Raw genomic sequence first — 20855 nt, forward strand, 5'->3', positions numbered from 1 at the left:
CGTTTTCCTGCACTTTGGCCAGAGTGTTAATCTTGTTTGATATAATTTTACGACACGCAAGGAAGCAGTTTGGTAAATTAGGCCAGTACTAACCCTCTTAAAGAACGCAGTAGTCCTTTTTTCCCGTACCCTTAAAACAAAAGTAGGCATACATTGTAAGAAAAAACTATCAATCCCATTTCACTACCACTACTATTCGTTCAAAATCACGCACCAACAGATTTATTTGGGAGTACAAGCTTTCAGAGTGCTGCTCCTTCATCAGGTCGCTACCTAACAAAGGAGCAATACCCCAAAAGCTTGTACTTCTAAATAAACCTATTGGATTGATCTCGCATCCTTGCCCTCTGAGAAGGGTACTGCTTGTCACTGGCCACCCTGGTGGTTCTGTTCTTCCTGGTGGTGGAAATTGAATAAAGATTTGTACACCTGTTGACTTTCACTGTGTCTCACACTTGCACACACACCATGGGTGCTGGGGAAAATAGAAGCATTACTGCAGTTAGGCAGTAGTGTGGAAGTAAAAAAATATAAACCTATTGGACTAGAAACCTGGTGTTATATGATGATTTTTAACTTTGTCCATCCCAATCCAACACTGGCACCTCCACATCTTCACTACTATTTGTGATATATACAGTATTCCATCTTCTAAGGATCTGCACCATAAAATGGTTATTTTGCTTTGTCCCCACAATATTAAAATAACATCCTTTATAAATGCATTAACTAGGAGAATTAAATATTGTTTAGTTACTAAAATCTTGAATTGTGAAGACCATAAGCAGCACTCTTCATATTCTTCTCGTGAAGGCCTTGCACATCTGTTTATGGATTTTGCCTTTCCATGACTTTGACATCTGACCTGAAGCATAGTCCCTGAAGCTGGATAAGTTGATATAACTGTCCACACCATTTCCAACAGCATCACAATATACTGGTTGTAAACAAAAACCCTAACTATAAATTTTCCTGTTTCTGAAGCTTGAAAAAAAAAGGTATCAACATTCAAATGTAATTCAGTGCTTCACAATACTTTCCAGACAGTCAAATGACCATTAAATGCAGAAAACCATTATTCTATTTAAGAGCTTCCAACTCACACTGCATCAATTAAGAATATCTGTCTGATATGATTACAGTAAGCATATGCTCTCCATAAAAGTGAGGTGACTAATAGCCTAGAACCTTTTCTAACTCTCCTCCTGGAGTGATCTAGTGTAGCTCAATTTCACTGCTTTCCTGGATTTGGGAAACCAAAGTGCCCAGGCACCAGCAAATTACTATTTTTTTGTTTAATTAGGCCCACCATACCAGTCTATCTAAAGCATTCACTTCCTTGGCTGTTTGGAGGAAGAATTGTAATACAGTGATAATTCTGTACCTCTCATTTCCACCAACTTTGCCCTGGAACCAAATCCCATCTAGGAGAACGAGAGAACTAAAAAGTAGACAGCAGATGAGAAGCTCAAACTGCACTACGCACCATAAAAACATTGAATGTAATGCTACCTTCCTAACCACAGGCTGAATACACTTTCTACCTCATTGATTGGTTCTACCAGTTGAAAGAGTAGAATTTTCAGTTACCACCCACTTTTTGCAAACCCACTGATGTAAGCACCAAATCTTGGTTACACATGTACCTATTTTCACACATGGCTCCCAGAAAATACCTATCCAAGTCACAGAACCTCTTCAAGATGTAGACAAAATCAGGATGGTGGAAGAACTGATAAAAGGTAAATCATGATCTCAATTTCAATTTGTAGTGCCACAGACCAGGCTTACTGTTAAGATGCTCAAGTCTCAAATGATAACCAAATTTAAGAGGTGTGCCCACTATGTGGCAGACCTCCTCACTCCAAGATATTCTGCAATAGATTGGTATAAGCTGGAGCTTTCTCTCTGTGCAACCGTTTGTCCTTTTGGCCACAACCCATCTCTCACAGCTCAGTTCTGGATCTTGCACACGAACTAGAGAAAGACCTTCTGTTACATGTGGAATAGTTCCGATCCACCAAGGCGGACTGTTTGGACAAATACCTTAAACAGTGTTTTATATTATAACAAAACTAGCATGCTGGTAAAATAAAGTGCCACTTCTAAAATTATTTTATATATTTGCTACACCAAGCTATGGCAGGAAAACTGGGATTAAAAAATGGTCTTCCCAACCGCCAGCCTTTCGAAATCAGTCAACCACCCAGGCGCACTGACGCAGCTCTCAACTCCATTTAAAGTAGCTTCATGAACTAAAAGCTTGAATTGAAGGAAGAATTCCAAATTGCTCTTCATTTCTTCAGGATGCAATACTGTATTCAGGATGAGTGTATGCCAACCCATAGTATATTTACATAGATGTATCAGTGAACTACAGAGCTATTTCTTCAAATCCACAAATGAGAAATCATTTATTTGTATTCAAATAAAAATATAGTGGATATCAATTCTCTTTAAAAATTGTTAATATTGTATTCCATCTTCCATTTTCCTTTTTGACTCCAATTTGACTTAAAGCAGTATTTTTCCAATAAAACAAATGGGTGGGCAGAATGACACACTTTCACTTCATTCTACAAATTCCAAATCAATTTCTAAAACTTCTATTTAAATAATGAAGAGCCCGTAATTGCCTTAAATTTAGTATTATACTAAAACCAATAAAGCAGCTGTTTTGGTGAAATATTCTCTTGGTATTATCACAGCAATACTAAAAGTTTTCCATTGTATGAGATTTCAGTGACACACACACACACTTGTAGCATCTTAGTTTCTACAAACATCGAGTCAAACTTCAGAAAAAGGGACTGGAATTTAAAAAATGGCAGAAACAGAACAGGAGAGAAATACAATATGCAGTCAAATTATGGCTATTTATTACCAATAGTTCATGACAGATCAACAGCTTTAGAATCAATTTCAGGGGACCTACATTAAAATGATGAGCAATGATAAGTACATGTTAACAATGCCAAACAAAACTAGGTTAAAAAAAAAAATCACAACAGGTTATAGTCCAACAGGTTTATTTGGAAGTACTAGCTTTTGGAGCATTGTTCCTTCATCAGGCGGTTGTGGAGAAGAAGGTTGTAAGACATGGAAATATTCGCAAAATTTGCTAATATTTCCATGTCTTACAATCTTATTCTCCACGACCACCTGATGAAGGAGCAGCGCTCCGAAAGCTAGTGCTTCCAAATAAACCTGTTCGACTATAACCTGGTGTTGTGTGATTTTTAACCTTGTACACCCCAGTCCAACACTGGCATCTCTAAATCAAAACTAGAACAGATTCAACTTTACCTGGGTTTCAAAAGTAGCTGTCATGACAATTCAAAGCATAATTCAAGAGGTACGGCTGTTTAAAATATGTTTGCATTTGGATTTTATGACCAGCCTTGTATTTTTGTACCGACACTAACCCTTTAAATTCTGTTTTAATAAAGACAGCATTTAAGTTGGTAAAAATTCTTTTATGTTGCCCTCTAATGGACACACCACAATCTCCACTAGGAAGTGCAAATAGAGAATTGCACTCAGGACAATCCAGCAACAATATGAAACACTAAGTCTCTTGTGGTATGATGATTACCTTGGGTTCAAAAGGTCTGGGTACAAGTCCTACATGCTCCAGAGGTGTCATAAACATGTCTGAACAGATTGATTTAAATAGTTATAACTACTTAGTTTGAGCCAATTTTATTAGAGGTCTGTACAGAGTCATAGAGATGTACAGCACGGAAACAGACCCTTCAGTCTAACTCATCCATGCCGACCAGATATCCTAAAATCAATCTAGTCTCATTTCCCAGCATTTGGCCCATATCCCTCTAAACCCCTTTCTACTCATGTACCCGTTCAGATGAGTGTGTGTGGTGCCAGAAAAGCACAGCAGGTCAGGCAGTATCCAAAGGAGCAGGAGAATTGACATTCCGGGCATAAGCCCTTCATCAGGAAGGCTTATGCCAGAAATGTAAATTCTTCTGCTCCTCAGATGCTGCCTAACCTGCTGTGCTTTTGCAGCACCACACTCTTGACCATGATCTCCAGCATCTGCAGTCCTCACCTTTCTCCTAACCCATTCAGATGCCTTTTAAATGTTGTAATTGTACCAGCCTCCACCACTTCCTCTGGCAGCTCATTCCATACATGCACCACCCTCTGTGTGAAAAAGTTGCCCTTTCGGTCCCTTTTAAAATCTTTCCCCTCTCACCCTAAACCTATGCCCTGTAGTTCTGGACTCCCTCACCCCAGGGTAAATACCATATCTATTTACCCTATCCATGACCCTCATGATTTTATAAGGTCACCCCTCAGCCGCAGACGCTCCAGGGAAAACAGCCCCAGCCTATTCAGCCTCTCCCTATAGCTCAAGCCCTCCAACCCTGGCAACATCCTTGTACATCTTTTACACAAAAATGATTTTTAACTTCAAAATTCACATCTTTTATTACTATATTTCATCTCCTGCCCATTTTCTAAAAAAACACTTCTACATACATTTCATCTTTCCAACACACTGCACTAAGTACGGCTTTTATTCCAAGAACCGCTTAGAGTCAGAGATGTACAGCATGGAAACAGACCCTTCAGTCCAACTTGTCCATGCCAACCAGGTATCCCAACACAATCTAGTACCACCTGCCAGCACCCGACCCAACATCCTTGTAAATCTTTTCTGAACCCTTTCAAGTTTCAGAACATCTTTCCAATAGAAAGGAGACCAGAATTGCACGCAATATTCCAACAGTGGCCTAACCAATGTCCTGTACAGCCACAACATGACCTCCCAACTCCTGTACTCAATACTTTGACCGATTAAAGGAAAGCATACCAAATGCCTTCTTCGCTATCCTATCTACCTGTTACTCCATTTTCAAGGAGCTGTGAACTTGCACTCCAAGGTTTCTTTGTTCAGCAACACTCTAGGACCTTACCACACTTTCACAACATTGCTGGGATTTTTCCCATGCCCAGTCCAGGATCCAAACCTAAATTCTTTGGTGAAAAGAGAGTATCCATTCCATATTAGGAAAACAAACATTGTACCTAATCAGCATTTCCATTTGGCTTTCTCCCCCTTTGACCACAATGGCCATTTTATTTCGGTCTTATTGTCACCACCCACCCTGATCTTCTGATATCATTTGCTTCAGATTAGGATATGTTTCCACATGGGAGCCTGGGTAGTGCAGTTAGTAGAGCAACAGACTTGTGCTTCCAGCAGCCCTCAAACAGCTTATCTTACTGACTGAAGGCAGTCACTCTTCACTGCAAAGCATCATAATCTTCAGATGTCATCAACACATCTGTAAGTTCCAGCAGGTGTCACTTGATAGCAATCTGGGGCAAAAACACAAGGTGATTATTTTTCCTCCCTGGTCTCAATATGCCTGCACTCATCAAAAATACTGTTCACATACTTTGGACAAGATTTGCCAACAACAGAGATCAGAGACAAAAAAAAACTGGAGATGCTGTAATCCAAAGTAGACAAGCAAGAGGCTGGAAGAACACAGCAAGCCAGGCAGCATCAGGAGGTGGAGAAGTCGACGTTTCAACATGGAATATGGGACCTTCCTGGTCTGGATATTGTAGAACATGCCAAGGTAATGATGACTACCCAATTGAGGAAGAAAAAAAACAATCACTATTTCTCTTTAATGTTGAATGTATCGGGTTTAAATCTGAAATCTAAAACTAGTCACAGTTGTGGTGAAGCCAACCTATTCCAACTTCAAGTTAAGAATCAACCTTCTGGAAATTCAACTTCAGGAAACCTCACAGCCTAATAAGAACACTTCCCTTTCCAAAAACCTCACCGAAGGCATTGAAACCACCCAAAAACAAACTATAAGCCTGCCTTGCAGGAGACTGGAGCTCTTAAACCAGAGACTGAGTTAACCATAACTGTATTACCTTTACCTGTAAACCAACCTTTCTGTTTGAGAGTGTGCATGTGAGAACACATGTGTTAAACTTGGGGCAAGTGTGTGAGAATTTATTTTGAATATGCTCAAAAGTTTGCTGTTAAAATTATTTAATTGGGATACATCAAGGGGATGAAAAGACACACCTGTTAGAAAATGTCAGAGATTACAGGCAATAAAGAGGACACAAATTCTAAGACACAAGTAAAATATTTTTAAAACTGAATTATACAGTTGAGCAATATTTCAAATACCATTTCAAATTGCTAACAATGACCCACTACCAATTTAGTTAAATTAGTGTGGTATAACATATAAAGGAACTGTCAACCATCTTACATGGTTCATTCAGTGTCAGACACAAAGAAAGGCCCTGTTTTTGTTGGGGTTGTGTGGATTTTTTTAAAAAGCAATAACAGAAACAAAGAGAAGAGGAGGGCAAATATATCCAAAGTTTTGCTTTCGACAGTTATGTAGCAATCCCTGCTGAAAGCATACATATGAAAGTGAGAGCACTGTACAATTCAGCTGTGATGCACAGTATCCAGATGCCAGGGCAGAATACTTCATTGACACTAACCACAAAACATTAGTGTCAGCTGACCATTTAACCACAATACTGGATGATTCTCATATTGGTAAAAATGTGTTCAGAATGTGTTTGGACCTTTGTTATCCATATGCCTGTGTGCTTTGGGCAAAATATGTAGTAACATCAAAAAATTAAAGTGCTAAAATCAAAAATATAAGACACTAGCAGGCTGGGGAACAGACAGGTGTAATTCAAAAAGTGAAAAATGGCAAATATATTGCAGAGAAAATATCAAATCTTTGAATAAGACGAGAATGGAAATATAACCCAAATGGCAAAATTATCAAATAAAAGGGAAAGAACCTGCATTTATATAGAGCATTTCACTATCCAAGGATGGGCCAAGGTGCTTTACAATGAATGAGATATATTAAAATGTAGTTACATTTGTAATTCATTTTCCCTTATTCTTTTATGGGATGTGGACATCTCTGGCAAGGCAGCATTTGTTGCCTATCCCTAATTGCCCTTGATCAGAGTGGCTCGCTAAACAATTTCAGAGGGCTATTAAGAGTCATCCACACTGCTGAGTGTCTGGGAGTTTCATGTAGACCAGACAAGATAAGGCTGGCAAATAGCACCAAGGCCTAATAAACAGCAAGGATATAAATTATTAGATAATCTGTTTTTAGTTGCATCCGCTGATGAATGATCATAGGCTTGGACACAATGAGAACCTGAGCAGTGTGATCCAATCTTTTACATTAACTAAACCTGTTTAACAATTTAGTTGAAACATCATCTCTTTTGAAAGACATTATCTCAGGCAATTTGCAATCCTTCAATACTGGAAAATTAGCCTAGGTGGCATTCTCTAATCTCAGAAGTGAGTTTGAACCCATGGCAATTTGACTCAGACCAACTGAATCAAGGCCAAAGAAGGTGATGGTATGAGGGAGCAGGGAAGGTAAGAAGGCTTCTATAAATTCAGGTGCACAGATCGTGCAAAACTAGGACAAATGATTAGGAGCAGAGAACATCGCATATCTTCAAAAGACCACCAACTACTCGGCACAAACCAATACTATACACCCAAATTCAACACTCCCTAGCACTGAACATTAGTCAAATGGTTTGCTGATACCACATTAAGATTCCCGAAAGGTAGTTCCCTCACCAACAGCAAACATAATTCAACCGTAAAGTGGATAGTAAAGAAAAAGAGAAAAACAATATTTACTAACACACACAATACGTATGTATGATTTGGAGATGCCGGTATTGGACTGGGTTGTACAAAGTTAAAAATCACAACAGCAGGTTATAGTCCAACAGGTTTAATTGGAAGCACTAGCTTTCAGAGCGCTGCTCCTTTATCCCACAACCACCTCTGAAGGAGCAGCGTTCTGAAAGCTAGTGCTTCCAATTAAACCTGTTGGACTATAACCTGGTGTTATGTGATTTTTAACTAAATATTTACATAGTGTTCCAATGCCACCAAGCCTAGAAACTTCCACATTTCACTGCACTACAACATCTCTTAACATAGAATACCAAAGAAGTATGGCAGTCTCAGTGCCACATTTAACCCAAGTTGCCAAATTGAAAACATTTAAAAAGCTACCATGCAACATTCTCCACCCTACCCCAGCTTTTCTCCCTTCCTGAAGGCATATACGCAATTTGGAGTTCTACGGACATCATTCAACAATTCACCGAAATAGCCATAATTCATGGATCCTCAAATAAGAGTGTAGAAACATATTCAACAATGGGCATCACAACTGCACGCTACATTTGACAAATTCTTTTTATACATACCAAAGTAGTTTCCTTATAGACACCACCTCTGAGATCCACTAACTCAGAACAGGGATTGTGCCTTCATGAAATGTATGCATTATATCACATCCACACAAATCTCAAGTTTCAAAACAAAACGTTTTTCTGTGCTTCCATCAAATCCATTTGGCTAAACATTTAAATCCATTATAGAATAATTTTATGCCTTATACACCAGGAAGATAGATGAGGAACAGGTAAATAATTGGAATATTAAAGAAAGTAGCTACAAAGACAGCGAATGCACTGGCAGCAATCTTCCAAGCATCCTTACATTCTGGATGAGTCAGAGAGGATTGGGAAACTGCCAATGTGACATTTTTATTCAAAAAGGGAAGAAGACAAAAAGAAACAAACAATGAGAGGCAAGCTAGCTTAACATCGGTCATTGGGAAAATGCTAGAATCTGTTAGAAAGGAATAAATGCTCTGCTATTACAAAATACATAATACAATCAAGAAGGGGGAGTATGGTTTCATGAACGTAAAGTCATGCCTGACAAATTTATTAGAATTCTTTAGGGAGGTAAAAAAGCAGATTAGGTTTAAAAAGGGAACCAACAGATGTACTCTATTTAGATTTTCAAAACATGTTTAATAAAAAAAGGTACTACAGGTTAGGTTACTTAATAAGACAAGAACATATGGCGAGTGGTGCTGGAAAAGCACAGATCAGGCAGCATCTGGAATGATGGAGGGTTTTTGCCCGAAACATCGATTTTCCTGCTCTCGGATGCTGCCTGACCTGCTGTGCTTTTCCAGAACCACTCTAATCTTGACTCTGATCTCCAGCATCTGTAGTACCCACTTCCACCAAGAGCATATGGTGCCTAAGCTAATATATTAGCAGAGAGAGAGGACTGGCTAATTAATAGGAGAATGTTTTGGTATAGAGGGGACCTTTTCAGAACGGCAATCTGTAATCTAGGTTTCCTCCAAATTTTCCTGCTGCTGCTTAGATCTCCAGTCCGTGTATGGCAGCAGCTTCCAAAAGTCCAAATCACTGTGTCTGCACACTGATTGGTGCACAGATCCTCCAAGCAAGTGCACAGCCATGCAGTTTAGAGATTCCATTGCCTATAATTTGTGGGGTGTTGGGACCACAATTATTTACAACATATTAATGGCATGGATGAGGAAATACATGTACTGTAGCCAGGTTTATAGATGACAAAAATAGGTGGGAAAGCAGAGGGTGAGGATGACAGGGTCTACAGAGGGATATAGACAGTTTACATGATTGGGCAATAACTTGGTAGATGGAATCTAATCTAGGAAAACGTGAGGTTATGCACTTCGGGAGAATGAATAGAGGAGCTGAATATTATCAAAATGGAGAAAGACTGCAGAAAGCTACGGGACAGAAGAATTTGGCACTCCTCATGCATTAGTCACAAAAAAGAAGCACCCAAATTCAGTGAATAATAGGAAAGACAAATGGAAAGTTGGTGTTTATTTCAAAAGGAGAAGACTGTGGATGCTGGAGAGTCAGATTCAAAAAGTGTGGTGCTGGAAAACCACAGCAGGTCAGGCAGCATCCGAGGAGCAGGACAGTCAATGTTTCAGCATAAGCCCTTCATCAGGGATGTGGAGGGCTCTGGTCCACCTGCACCAAACAACCCCACTGCCCTGTGGCCGACCACTTCAACTCCCCCTCACATTCCCCCAAGGACATGCAAGTCCTGAGCCTCCTCCACCGCCAAATCAAAGCCACCTGTCAACTAGAGGAAGAATGCCTCATCTTCCACCTTGGGGACGCTACAACCACATGGCACTCAACCATAACTTTACCAGTTTCCAGATCTCTCTTCCTCCCACCTCATCCCAGATCCAAACCGGCACCGCCCTCTTGAATTGTCTGTCTTCCTTCCCACCTATCCACTTCACCCTCCCCACTGATCTATCACAATTACCTCCCACCTGTAGAGAAAGTGGAAACCCAATTAAAACAGAGATGCAGATGAATTTCTTCTCTCAGAGGAGTGAATCTGAGGAATTCTTTACCACAGATTGTCTGTCGAGGATGGGTCATTTTTGTATTCACTGTGGATGATGCATGTATTGAAATCAGGGAGGAGGACTGTGACATACTTGAACAAAATTACAACAGAGAGGAGGTATAGGTAAAAACAATGACTGCAGATGCTGGAAACCAGATTCTGGATTAGTGGTGCTGGAAGAGCACAGCAGTTCAGGCAGCATCTGAGGAGCAGTAAAATCAATGTTTCGGACAAAAGCCCTTCATCAGCAGGTAGGAGGTATTAGTAGGCTTAAAATATTTTTAAATCCCTGAGATGTATCCCAGGCTGCTATGGGAGGTAAGGGATGGAATTGCAGGGGTCCTGATGATGTTCATTTCCAAAAATGGTCTCTGGCCACAGGAGATGTGCCAGAGGACTGAAGGACAACTAATGTAGTACCATTATTCAAGAAGAGTAGTAAGGATAAACCAGAGGACTACAAGTCAGTAAGTCTAATATCAGTGGTAGGGAAACATTTGGAAAAACTCCAAAAGACAGAATTGGGGTGGTGTGGTAAATCATGAGAAGGAAGCCTTAAACTACAGGACAATATAGACAGGCTAATTAGATGGAGAGAACAATAGGTGTACTGTACCTTTGAGAGTTAAAAACCAACAGAACTACCTGATACAGCACCAAGTGTTCTGAATAAAGTAACAATGTAACATTTGGTCGAACAGCTGGATTAGCCGAGTTGCCTGGAGATGACAAAACAAATTAAAATTCAGCCAGTTTAAATTATACCCCAAAATACCAATCTCCAATCAAGTTTGAATTTAGTATATTGACAATATTAAAACCCAAATGAAACAATCCGATGTTTTGGGCTATAAGACCGGGAAAAATTGAACAGTTGAGGGAGAACTGCCAAGCCACCAGCATGTACAGACAGCCTGAAAAATATCTTTAAAGGTACCTTTAATCGATCAGTGAGCTGTGAAACAGAAATCCCCAAGAAGACGACAGAGGAAGATATAAAGAGATGATTCGGGACAGCTGGCTGGTTTTGAAATTTTGTTAAGTCTTAATCAGGGGTTTTATCGGACTCGTATTATAGAAGGAAAAGTGAAAGATAGGTTAGAGGATGGAGTTGTAAATAGTGGTTAGTTAAATTATTCTCTGTTTACTTTAAGAAATAAAGTTGTTACTTTAACTAGTTCTTGGCCTCTTGAATTTTCACAGACTACTGCACGGGATAAATCTTTTGTGTTAGATGTTTAAATTAAGCAGGGGGTTTACCTTGTGATGTAACACAGGTAGGTGGTGATGCATTTTGGGAGGACTAAAAAGGCAAGGGAGTAAGCAATGGATGGTAGGATCCTGGGAAGAACAGAGAATCAGAGGGACCTTGGTGTTCAGGTCCATAGATCCTTGAAAACATAAGGACAGGTGATTAAGATGTTAAGACAGGATTTGTGATACTTCCCTTTATTAGTTAAGGCACTGAAGAAGACTTTTTCCCGCCTAAAGGATGGTGGGTATCTGAAACTCATTGTCTGGGAAGGGTGGTAGAGGTAGGAACCATAAAAATTTTTGAGAAGTATTTTAATGAACACTTGAAATGCACAACATTCAAGGCTATGCATCAAGTTCTAGGAAATGGAATGAGAGTAAATAGGTACTTGATGACTGCCATGGACAAAATAGGCCAAAAGGGCCTCTTTATGTACTATAAAATTGCATGACTCTCAAATGCTACAAAAAGTGTATTCAAGGCTGAGATAGACAGATTTGTAATCAGTCAGGGAGTCAAGGATTATGGGGGAAAAAGGCAGGAAGGTGAAGTTGAGTACTATCAGATCAGCCATGATTGCATCGAACGGAAGAGCAGACTCAATAGGCCAAATGTCAAGATTAGAGTGGTGCTGGAAAAGCACAGCAGGTCAGGCAGCAGATGGGAAAAAGTCTTCTTCAGTGCCTTAACTAATAAAGGGAAGTATCACAAAACCTATCTTAACGCAGATGTCGTTACTTCTCTCTCATTTTTTCATTACCCACAAGTTCTTGTTCCTCTTTCCTACTCAATCAAAGCAAAAGCCATGGGGAGAACCCAAAAAATTAGTTTGGAGAACTATTTTATTCGTTATATACTGAAATTATGGCAGTATTTGGGTGGGTACGTTTACATAGTCCACTAGGACCATGGAAGTACTTTAGATGCAGTCCTAAAATGCTTAACATTGGATAGTTCACTTATCCATACATTAATTATTTTCAAAAAAATACTCTGGAGGCAAAAGCAAAGTGAAATAAGGGCAAATTGCAGCTACATTATTCAGATTTTTTCTCAAAACCTTGAGATTTAGGAATTTTGCTTTCAGATTAGAAAACTGCAAACATTATCCCATTATTTTAGTGGGCAAAAGAGAGGCAATTACAGACCTGTCAGTTTATCAAATTCTGGAGAAAACCTACCAGAATCTGACAGACTGTTCAACAGTTACAAAACTAAAAATGTTTTATCATAGTTTCTCTCTCTCCACAGCTAAGTGGTTTTTTTGGCTTTAATTTAGGTAGAGCAGTGGAGAACTAAATTAGTAAACCCACACACAAGAATCTATAAAATGGCCACATGCACATTATAAACTCCTATTACATCTCCACATAAATCAGAATTTTGTGCAACCTAAATCAGAGACTACACAGATGGAAGGGTTAGAAGACTGTAAGGAACATTCAACACAAAATAAGCTAACTGCAACAATCAATAGTTCTTTTCACAATGCATTTTAACCACACCAAGCATGTCTTGGGAGCAGTCTGTGAACTGTGAATTTGTAGAATCCATTTAACTTTTCCCTTTCAGATTGTGTCCTAATTTAAAAACAACAAGTAGTAAAGCTGGTCTTCAACAAGATAAAGGCTAGTTTATTATGCTGAAAAAGTTACAAAGTAAAAAGAGTTATTGTTTAAAATACAAAAGCTTAAAAGTAGGTATGGATAAAAGATACTTAAAGGTGAAAGAACCATGTAGACTGTTAACATTGCACCCCTGTTACGTGCTTGAAAATTCTCTTTGAGGTGAAAGGTTGAGAACTTGAAGTCAGAGTGAAGGTTATTTTAGTTTGCTTTTACAGCACCAAAGGTTATGGCCATCAGTACCTTGGTTTAATACAACAGTTCTTTAGCTGGGTTGCCTTTTTCTGTCTCTATATTGAGAATCACTCTCTCTTTCTTTCAATGGCGTGCCTCAGAACTATTTGAGAGTTCTGCTCATAATATCTTGCAACCCATCTTATACAGATCAAAAGCTTCAGGTCACCACCGACGTTAACCTTGATAGATCATGATTCCACAAAGCAAAGCCAATTATGTTGGAATTTCCAGTGGTGTCCTTCCAGTCTCTTGTTTTCTCATGAGTTTTGAATTCTCTCATCTTTTGAAGCACCCATTATGTTGTCCAAGGGTTAAATCAATTTGAAATGTCTCTCTTAGTGGTTGATACTGAAATCACGTCAGTCTGCCTGTCTTCTTGGGTGTGATGCCAGTCATGGGACTTCTGGAAGCCACTCTGTAAAAACTTGACACCACAACCCTGCAGTAAGATTAGCTTTCTTTCCAAAATATTTATTAGAATTATTCAGTTGTGGCAATATCAAACCCTAAATCAAGCATTTGTCATCTAAAACTAACTTGTTTGAAGGGACAAAGTCATTCACTTCCTTCTTCCATTCTTGTTACTACAGTTATATAGAATTATTACAATTTCCAAAGTTCAAAGCAGACTTGGTTTAAAATAATATTTTGTATGCTACCCAGGTTAATATACAACATGCTGTGGATTCAAATTTGTAAGCCTTTATCAAATTAATATCTAGTATCAAAAAGTCATCCACAGATATTTCCACATACCTTTTTCAAAATAAAAAAGGAACAAAAGCCTGTGCACACCTTACCTGCCAACACCCTCGGGGAAGGGAAGTGGAACTAGAATTGAAGAAACACTTCTCACACTTGCTGCTGAGAAAAGTCCATCCATGGAAGCTTTATGGTAGAAAAAGTACTCATTACAGTGTAATGTACATATTATGTGGTTGCTTCAGCATAAAAATGGTCAGTCTAAACAACTTTGTTGGTAAAATTTGATATTCTAAGCTCTTAGAACTGAGGCTACTTCAAACAATTTCCTTGTTTTAAATGTTGTTCAAGAAAATTTACATGATAGAAGATTCCACAATATTTTAATAAATCAAAACAAGCAAATTCTACAAAATAGTTCCACATAATACTTCACAGACTGCTTTTTTTTTTAAACTGAAAATTTCACAAAAACAGTCAATCCAACAGGTAATCCAACACAAAAGCAAATGATCTAGACAAGAAATATGCTGACTACAAAAGAAGTGCAGTTAAGTGATAAACTATTCATTCAATCAGCCAACATTTCAGGATCCAAATGACATCTATGGAGGGCACAAGGCAAGAGGTCAGATTAAGCAAAAGCAAACAATTCAAAGGCACAGCATCAACAGCAATGTGAACAAGTACATCCATATAAATTTGGCCCCCATTTAAGAAAACAATATTTTACTCTTATGAATTTAATTTCACTAGACAAGTCATCGAACAGATGAGCTTCACCAGAATACCAATACAGTCTCAATAGTCAGAAGGGCACAAGAAGAAAATGCAATTCACCCACTGAAGCTCAATGTTATATAATTTCTGAGAGTTAACAGCACAACATTAAGTTGCTTCTGACCAAACAGAAACAACAGGGAGGTGAAACCCCTTTACAAACAAAAATGGAATTTCTGGTTTACTTAAATTTATTGGAAAATTTTTATTCCACAAAATAATTGCATAAATTAAACAACAGGGAGGTCACCTAACAGATAAATTATTGGAGAGAAATCTCTCCAGTTGTACTGATAAAGCCTGGCTGCTCTGTGACACTCACTCAGTTACTACATAACAGACACAAAATATGCCATCACGTGCAATGATTCAACCAAGTGCTTAATAAAGAAATATCAAAAACAAGACCAAACAATTTCTTCAAAAATTATAAGTAAATCTTAAATACAAATATAAAAAAAACTTCATTAGTCAGAAATTACAATTGCTCCTGCACACTATGATTGGATCATGGTCATTAGTCTTGCATCTTGTGTGCCAGAGTTTACCATTTAAATAAGTAACTCAGCTTTATTCAAGTTAACAAAAAACAAACTTCTAAACTTTACATTTGATCTAAATATACACCAAAATGTTTTGCAATAACCTATCTTTCCTTTGCAAATAAAATTCACATTGCAGCATAATTCAGCTTAAAGCAGGTTACTATCTATCTCGAAGAGCAGCATTTTCTTGGTATTACCTTTGTTTAAACTCAGTCAAAAGCTTACTTTAGTAGGAAGGATGGGAAAAGTGGCTTCAAGTCAAGGGCTTCTTACCAAAGATCAGTCAGCGGAAAAAGACCCATTTCAAAAAGAGGCTTCAGCATTATTCTAAATCAAAAAGTAAAAATATATAATTGGAGGTGTTATAATTGGCAGTTTTAGTAACAAACACATTACAAAATGTACTTTGTTTTGTTTTGGCTAGTTCAGTTGAATAGCTGGATTTATAAATAATTTTAGTAAGTGTATACAAGGATTTAAGCAGTCCAACACTTAGCTATTACAATCTAAATTTTACCCGATCACAAAATTTGTGATAGTATAGGCAGCACAAAATGCAAACATTAAAAAGTCCGTCAGAAAAACGAATTCACCTCATAAGAGACTGCAACCATTGTATTCCAGTAGAGTGGCAATCCTTAATAAAGCTAAAAAGACTACAAAAGAGTGACACCCCCCATCAGGAACCGTATGTTGCAGATTGTAGTCAATTGATGAATACATTCCTGAATAAAACTGCTTTATAATGACTTCTACAGTGCAAAATTAGTAGGTCTCCTTCCTTTCTTCTCCTCTTTAGTAAAAACTAAAAAAAAAGGCACAAATAACCAATATAGGACTAATGTACCAGTAAGTTGATTAGTGCAAAACAGTTGTAGTGGACCTCTGTGCTAGCAATTTGACTACAGGGTAATCACTCGCCAAACAGTTAGACTTGAAAACAAATTCATAGGTGCCTCTCTTCTTTGCTCTCCAGAAAAATGTCATTTCCACAAACCACTCTACATCATATCACATTTCCTGTCTCGTGTACATCCATCGGCTTTTTCAATTTCTTGGATTATCATTTTGAAGATTTGTACTGTAGTCTGAAAGAGAAGTAATTCAATAATATTCAATACTTTGAGGCATACTCTCAAAGCTAAGTATTTGAGTACTATAACATACAGATGAAGAACAGAGGACAATGAAAGACTGGCCCCCACCATTTCATTTAAAAGTTAGTCCATAACTCTCAGTAATGTGCTACTGGTCCACATCCAAAGCCTAAGTTTTGAACTGCACATGATCAGTGCAGGTCATAGTGCAGGAACAGTTATGGGTTTCGGCCATTTCACACCTATAAACAGTGATGCTGCAAAACTACCAAAATCTAACACCAATTCTCATTTTGGTGCAAGAAATTTAACATTTGCCCTCAATATCAGCAATCACAGTTACAAACAGCCAACTGCTAAGTTCACCTTTTTTAAATGCAGTCTTTCTTCAGCTCCCTTCAGGAAGTTCTATACTCAAGAGAAGTCCTATAAATGATGTAAAAGCAGAAATTGCCAGAGAAACTCAGCAGATCTGGATGCATCTGTGGAGAGAAAGCAGATTCCATGTTTTGGGTCCAGTGACCCTTCTTCAGAACTGTTATTAGCTTGGAAAAGGTGGTATGGGGACAGAGCCCACAGAGAGCAAGAGAAAGACAGTTAGGGAGACAAATGGATGAACAATGGTGAGCTGGGGATAAAGTAAAGCTGACAATGGGGACTATAGTAGGTGAAAATGGATTAGCTGTGCTGAAAGCACAGCATATCATAACAGGCCCAGAGTGGGTAAATAACAAAGGAAGTTGTTGAGGCTCTAAACTTATTGAACTTATATTGAGTCCTGAAGGCTGCAGGGTCCCCAAGTGGAAAATGAAATACTGTTCTTACAGCTTGTGCTAGGCCTCACTGGAGCACTGCAGTAGACCAAAGAGAGAAATGTTGGCCAGGGAACATGATCATGTATTAAAGTGGCAGGCAACCAGAACTCAGGGTCATTTTTGTGGACAGAACGTAAGTGTTCCACAAAGTGGTCACCCAGTCTGTGTCTGGTATCCACAAAGTAGAGGAGAATACATTCTTGCTCTCTCTCTCTCTCTCTCCCGATGTCCTTTACCCAACCCCCACACCCCAGTCATGACATAGCTTGTTTTCAGCACTGCCAACACACTTTCAACTATAATCCCCATTATCAACTTTTCTTTCTCACTGGCTTACCATCATCCATCCCTTTGTCTGCCTAACTGTCTCTCTCTGGGCTCAGTGTCCACTATTCACTTACTTTCTCTCCCCACAAACCACACACCCCCCACCCCACAAGTGCTGTCAGACCTGCTAAGTTTCTCCAGCAATGTCTGGTTTCATTTCAGATTTCCAGCACCCGCAGTTCTTAGTTTCATTTTATCCTATAAACAACACATCAACATGGGTAAACAAAATACATTGTTTAATTTTTTTTGGAAAAGGGATGGTACAGGGAGAGGCATATTACATCTAAAATCGTAGAGTACCTCCAGTCTGGCAGCAGGCCTTTTGGCCCGTCAGATCAACACCAACCACCAAAGAGCATCCCATTCAGACCTACTCCACCTACCTTATCCCTGTAACCCTGCATTTCCCATGGCTAATCCACTTAGCCTGCATGTCCCTGGACATTATGAGCAATTTAGCATGGCCAATCCACCCTAACCTGCACATCTTTGGACTGAGAGGGGAAACTGGAGCACTTAGAGGAAACCCATGCAAACACTGGGAGAATGTCTGTGTGGAGTTTGCACAGTCACCCAAGAGTGGAATCGAACCCGGATCCCTGGTGCTGTAAGGTGGCAGTGCTAACTACTGAGCTACCGTGCCACCCTCCTCCGCCCCCCACCCCCCCCCCCCACCCGACCATCTGCATTTCTGCATCCACGTTGCAGAAGTTTTACTATGTGTAATGCACCACACTCCAGTTTCCCCACTGCATTTGAATTTTGTCTGCAATGTTGCACTAACACCACTAGCTTTGTACAACATATTTGGCAGCAGTGACACTTGGATTAGCAGTCATTTAAAAAATTAAGCCACACCACTAATATCATCCTGGTGCAACAAATTTAGACAGCCAAATTACAGCTTTAACTAATATTGGTTTAAGTTAGGATTCTAGAACTTAGCTTTTCTTGTGAGTCTACCCTGTCCCAGGGTAGCAGATAAATGCAAATATGGGGAACAGTTTACAGACCATAATCTGGAATCTGAGAATCCAAAATAAAACAACTCTTGCATAAAATGAGTTTTAGAATTAAACACTGTAACTAATCTGGTACTATATTGCTTCCTTTGGGAATGAGAACATGTAGGTTATCAATTTTTTTCTACCTAGTCACTTACATCATTCTGTTTTGCTGAGGATTCCAAGAAAGCAGCCCCCCAGGAATCTGCAAGCTTCTTCCCTTCTTCGGTCTGCACCACCCTATGGAAACAGGAGTACAGACCAACATGGATCTATACAATTTTATTTCAAAATAGACTTCATTTAAAGTTTTGCCCTAAAAGCACATCCAGTTTATGTGAAGAAAATAAAAGGCACAGATTTGAATGTCAGTTGCAAGTATTTACTTCCCCACCCCCAAAATATCAACCCTCTTTTCCCAAAGACTGAGTTCAACAAGTTCAATCAATATAACTAATTATTCACACATGGACTCAGATGAATGTTAGGAAACTGTGCTGGAGCAAAGGAAAAGAACACACACAGGCAAGTCACCTTGAGCCTGTGCATGCACACTGATCAGCAAGGTTTGCTTCGTAGCTATGAGGAACCTGGGTTGTTTCTGCCTTTCCCTAATCATAGAAAGATAAAATGTCAGCCATACATACTCCAACCCCTGCTAACTCAATGCAGACCAAACAATAAAACCAGAGAAGTTCCCAGTCTAAATGGCTAAGAGCATCATTACATGATTACATATTGCTCTTATAGAGTTACAGTTGTAGGCAACCATAAAAAGTGACCATCTGCAGCCAATTATTTGAGGTCCAGTGTGTTCATGTTTGCTTACAAAATTCAGTCCCCATGTTGTTTGTGTCCATTCCAACATGGTCTTCTTTAAAGATGCACATTATGTTGTCCTTGTTGCTATTCAGTGATGCAGCTTACATCAAATTAGCACAATACTGAACAGATTTGGGTGAGAAACCAACAACTCACCAGAACAAAAGACCCCATACCCATCATGTGCAAGACAAATGTAATTTACAAGAAAACAATACAAAGACTGCACAAAATACAGGGCAAACAGGCAGACAACTAACAATCCACATCCACGCACACTAATGAACCACTAAATGCCACGACTAGCTGTCCCAGTAGCCATACACACAGATGACAGGGGCCACAAATTCGACTGGGACAACACAATGATCATAGGACAAACAAAACAGAGGACAGCCAGAGAATTTCTAGAGACATAGCACTCATCCATGGACTCCATCAGCAAACACACTGACTTAGACCCAATATACCGGCCACTACAACGAACAATTGGAAACAGCAGGAACGGAACCAAATAAATCCCAGAAGAGACAGTGCTGCAGCACCTCACAGGAGGTTCCAAAGCACTGAGGATGTCACCCAGACAGGGGACGAAGTGTCTGCAAATCAACTTCCTAGCTCGGTAAACATACCCACAACCACGGCAACTGGCACCCGGGCTACAAATCTTTCTGCAAACCTTGAAAACCAACAAACTACATCCAGCTATCAGAATTGTAGCTAGAGGGCATCAATAACCTGCTCAATGAGGGCCATAATTGACGCGTGGACCTGATCATAGAATAGTTCAAGAGATAGTATGGATTATTAGGAGAAATCATGAGCGAAGTGTGCAAGAAATAGCCCTTGTCTCAAGTTGTTAGTCTCTCATTTGCTGAGCAGAATCAGTTGTGGAAAAAGATCAGGATAAGATACAAGCATTAGAGCAGTTCATGAAATATAGGAGCAGTATTAGGCCATTCGGCTCATTGAGTCTGCTCCTCCATTCGATCATGGCTGAAATGCTCCTCACCCTCATTTTCCTGCCTTCTCTCCACATTCCTTCAACCAATCAAAAAAATTTGTCAAACTCCTCCTTAAATTTACTCACTGTCCCAGCATCCACCACACTTTGAGGTAGTGAATGCCACAGATTCACAACCCTTTGGGAGAAGTAGTTTCTCTTTAACTCGGTTTTAAATTTACTCCCCCCTTATCCTGAGGCTATGACCTCTCATCCTAGAATGCCCCACAAGAGGAAGCACCACTCCATGTCTGTTGTATCCACACCTTTTATCATCTTGAAGACCTCATTTTGATCTCCCATCATTCTTCTAAATTCCAGAGATTATAAACTG

The 20855-nt window shown here is 39.2% G+C and overlaps 1 protein-coding gene across 3 annotated transcripts in view; it reads right to left on the reverse strand.

The window, feature by feature from the left end:
- Positions 1 to 13196: 13196 nt before the first annotated feature.
- The window catches only part of LOC140471238 (GTP-binding protein Rheb-like), a 30952-nt gene continuing 23293 nt past the window's right edge, over positions 13197 to 20855 (reverse strand). For 2 of the 3 annotated variants that reach the window (XM_072567194.1, XM_072567193.1), the window contains 2 exons: positions 18855 to 18936; positions 14492 to 16538 (listed from right to left, as the gene is read on the reverse strand). In XM_072567194.1, the coding sequence (XP_072423295.1) occupies positions 16452 to 16538; positions 18855 to 18936 (169 nt within the window). In that variant the 3' untranslated portion in view covers positions 14492 to 16451. Of the gene's footprint in view, positions 14312 to 14491; positions 16539 to 18854; positions 18937 to 20855 lie in introns of those variants that run through there. The other variant, XR_011956930.1, reaches the window with a different exon arrangement.

This window comes from Chiloscyllium punctatum, chromosome X, assembly GCF_047496795.1.
Source record: "Chiloscyllium punctatum isolate Juve2018m chromosome X, sChiPun1.3, whole genome shotgun sequence".
NCBI lineage: Eukaryota > Metazoa > Chordata > Chondrichthyes > Orectolobiformes > Hemiscylliidae > Chiloscyllium > Chiloscyllium punctatum.